This window comes from Neovison vison, chromosome 4 (genome assembly GCF_020171115.1).
Source record: "Neovison vison isolate M4711 chromosome 4, ASM_NN_V1, whole genome shotgun sequence".
Lineage (NCBI taxonomy): Eukaryota > Metazoa > Chordata > Mammalia > Carnivora > Mustelidae > Neogale > Neogale vison.
Genome location: NC_058094.1, coordinates 12,895,519 through 12,898,045, shown reverse-complemented (window position 1 = coordinate 12,898,045; position 2,527 = coordinate 12,895,519). Strand labels below are relative to the sequence as shown.

At 40.8% G+C, this 2,527-nt stretch overlaps 1 protein-coding gene across 1 annotated transcript; it reads right to left on the bottom strand.

The window, feature by feature from the left end:
- Window positions 1–291: 291 nt before the first annotated feature.
- On the bottom strand, window positions 292–2,196 carry LOC122905296 (general transcription factor 3C polypeptide 6-like). The gene is made up of 2 exons (XM_044246963.1): window positions 1,964–2,196; window positions 292–733 (listed from the first exon to the last, which is right to left on the bottom strand). Exons 1-2 carry the CDS (start codon window positions 2,194–2,196, stop codon window positions 292–294), a joined length of 675 nt encoding a protein of 224 aa, XP_044102898.1.
- Window positions 2,197–2,527: the final 331 nt, after the last annotated feature.

Below are 2,527 nucleotides of genomic sequence, written 5' to 3'. Positions count from 1 at the left end.
GCAGTAATTTATAATGGCTACAATAAAAAAAAAAAAAACTCATACACTTACCTTAATAAAACTCTCAATTTAAAGGACTTACCAGAGAAGAGTCCCAATAGTCATTTATACCAGATTTTTAAAAATTTAATTCATATTAGGTCCTTAATGACTCTGGCATTAAACTGTGCTCTAATCAGAAATGCATATATAACCAACAAATCTAGCAAAAGAGTAAACAACTGAAATCTACATGGTCAATGATTTTATATAAAAACTCCAAAAAATTTGTTACTAGTTATGAGAAATATTTCATCTAAGAGTGATTTTCAAGGCAGTATCTTGAGTTTCCATAAAAAAAAAATAACCTTCCATCTCAAAAGAAGGGATATCAATTAGAGGGCCAGAATTCTCTTCTTCCAAGTTCAGTGATTTCCCATGTTCATAACTCAGGTTTGAATTATCTTTCCTTTGAATCTCTTGCTCTTCCAACACCAAAGATTTATCTGAGGCTAGAGCTATAACGTCGTCATCTTCATTTTCATGCAGAAAGCTACAAATCATGTTGGGTCTATAGCAGAAATCATCGTCCTTGATTTGTGGCCATTTCATACCACCTAGGCTTTCTTCTCCTTCCTTCTTTTCTATCAAAAGAGTGCTTGTCATGCTGAACTTCTTTATTGTACAACGTTTATATTTTAGCATTATTGTATTACTGCCTTCTGCATCACCATGTTCAACATTTGCTTCAAATGTAACACAGGTTCCTTTGGTTTTGTTAACTGTTTCCTTTGCTGTGAAAAAGCTTTTGATTTTGATGTTTCTTCAAAGAAGACATCCAGATGGCCAACAGACACATGAAAAAGTGCTCCATATCACTCGGCATCAGGGAAATACAAATCAAAACCACAATGAGATATCACCTCACACCAGTCAGAATGGCTAAAATCAACAAGTCAGGAAATAACAGATGCTGGCGAGGATGCGGAGAAAGGGGAACCCTCCTACACTGGTGCAACCACTCTGGAAAACAGCATGGAGGTTCCTCAAAATGTTGAAAATAGAAGTGCCCTATGACCCAGCAATTGCACTACTGGGAATTTACCCTAAAGATACAAACGTAGTGATCCAAAGGGGCACGTGCACCCGAATGTTTATAGCAGCAATGTCCACAATAGCCAAACTATGGAAAGAACCTAGATGTCCATCAACAGATGAATGGATCAAGAAGATGGGGTATATATACACAATGGAATACTATGCAGCCATCAAAAGAAACGAAATCTTGGGCGCCTGGGTGGCTCAGTGGGTTAAGCCACTGCCTTCGGCCCAGGTCATGATCTCAGGGTCCTGGGATCGAGTCCCGCATCGGGCTCTCTGCTCAGCAGGGAGCCTGCTTCCTCCTCTCTCTCTGCCTGCCTCTCTGCCTACTTGTGATCTGTCTCTGTCAAATAAATAAATAAAATCTTTAAAAAAAAAAAAAAAAGAAACGAAATCTTGCCATTTGCGACAACATGGATGGAACTAGAGCGTATCATGCTTAGCGAAATAAGTCAAGCGGAGAAAGACAACTATCATATGATCTCCCTGATATGAGGGAGTGGTGATGCAACATGGGGGCTTAAGTGGGTAGGAGAAGAATCCATGAAACAAGATGGGATAGGGAGGGAGACAAACCATAAGTGACTCTTAATCTCATGAAACAAACTGTGGGTTGCTGGGGGGAGGGGGGTTGGGAGAAGGGGGGTAGGGTTATGGACATTGGGGAGGGTATGTGCTTTTGGGTAAATTGGAAGGGGAGATGAACCATGAGAGACTATGGACTCTGAAAAACAATCTGAGGGGTTTGATGTGGCGGGGGGGTGGGAGGTTGGGGTACCAGGTGGTGGGTATTATAGAGGGCACGGCTTGCATGGAGCACTGGGTGTGGTGAAAAAATAATGAATACTGTTTTTCTAAAAATAAATAAATTGGAAAAAAAAATGTAACACAGGTTCCAAGAGTGTCTTCATACTCTCCAGCAAGGACACAGCTGCCCACTTGTATAATGGGACTCTCTGTGTCAATTCCCCAAATCTTGCATTTATTTTCACATTTTGATAGAAAGACTGAATCAATAATTCCGGACAATTCCACCAGAAACAACTTCCCTATTTCCTCTTTCCCATCCTCCTGGATCCACTCTCGGTCACGGCCATGATTCCACAACACATTCATTGTCTTGATAAATCCTTAAAGTTACCTGGAAGATGATTATCACAACCATATTACAATTCCAGAAACTGAGGCTCAGGGACAGATTTACATGCCGCAGTTATTAGGGGATAGTGTCACAGTTTGAACAGGGCATGTTCCCTCCATGGCTCATTGTTCTCACAGTTGGACAATGTGATGTCACTGGTGGAAAGTTTAAAGGTTAAACTTTTGCTAAGGATCAAAGGTGAGCTGGTATAGAAGAAACAGCCACCAAGTATGGCGTGCCTGTTTTTTAGGAGCTATCACTCAGCTGCAGCAACAGCAGAGAAATTTTTACATCCTATCTTGGACC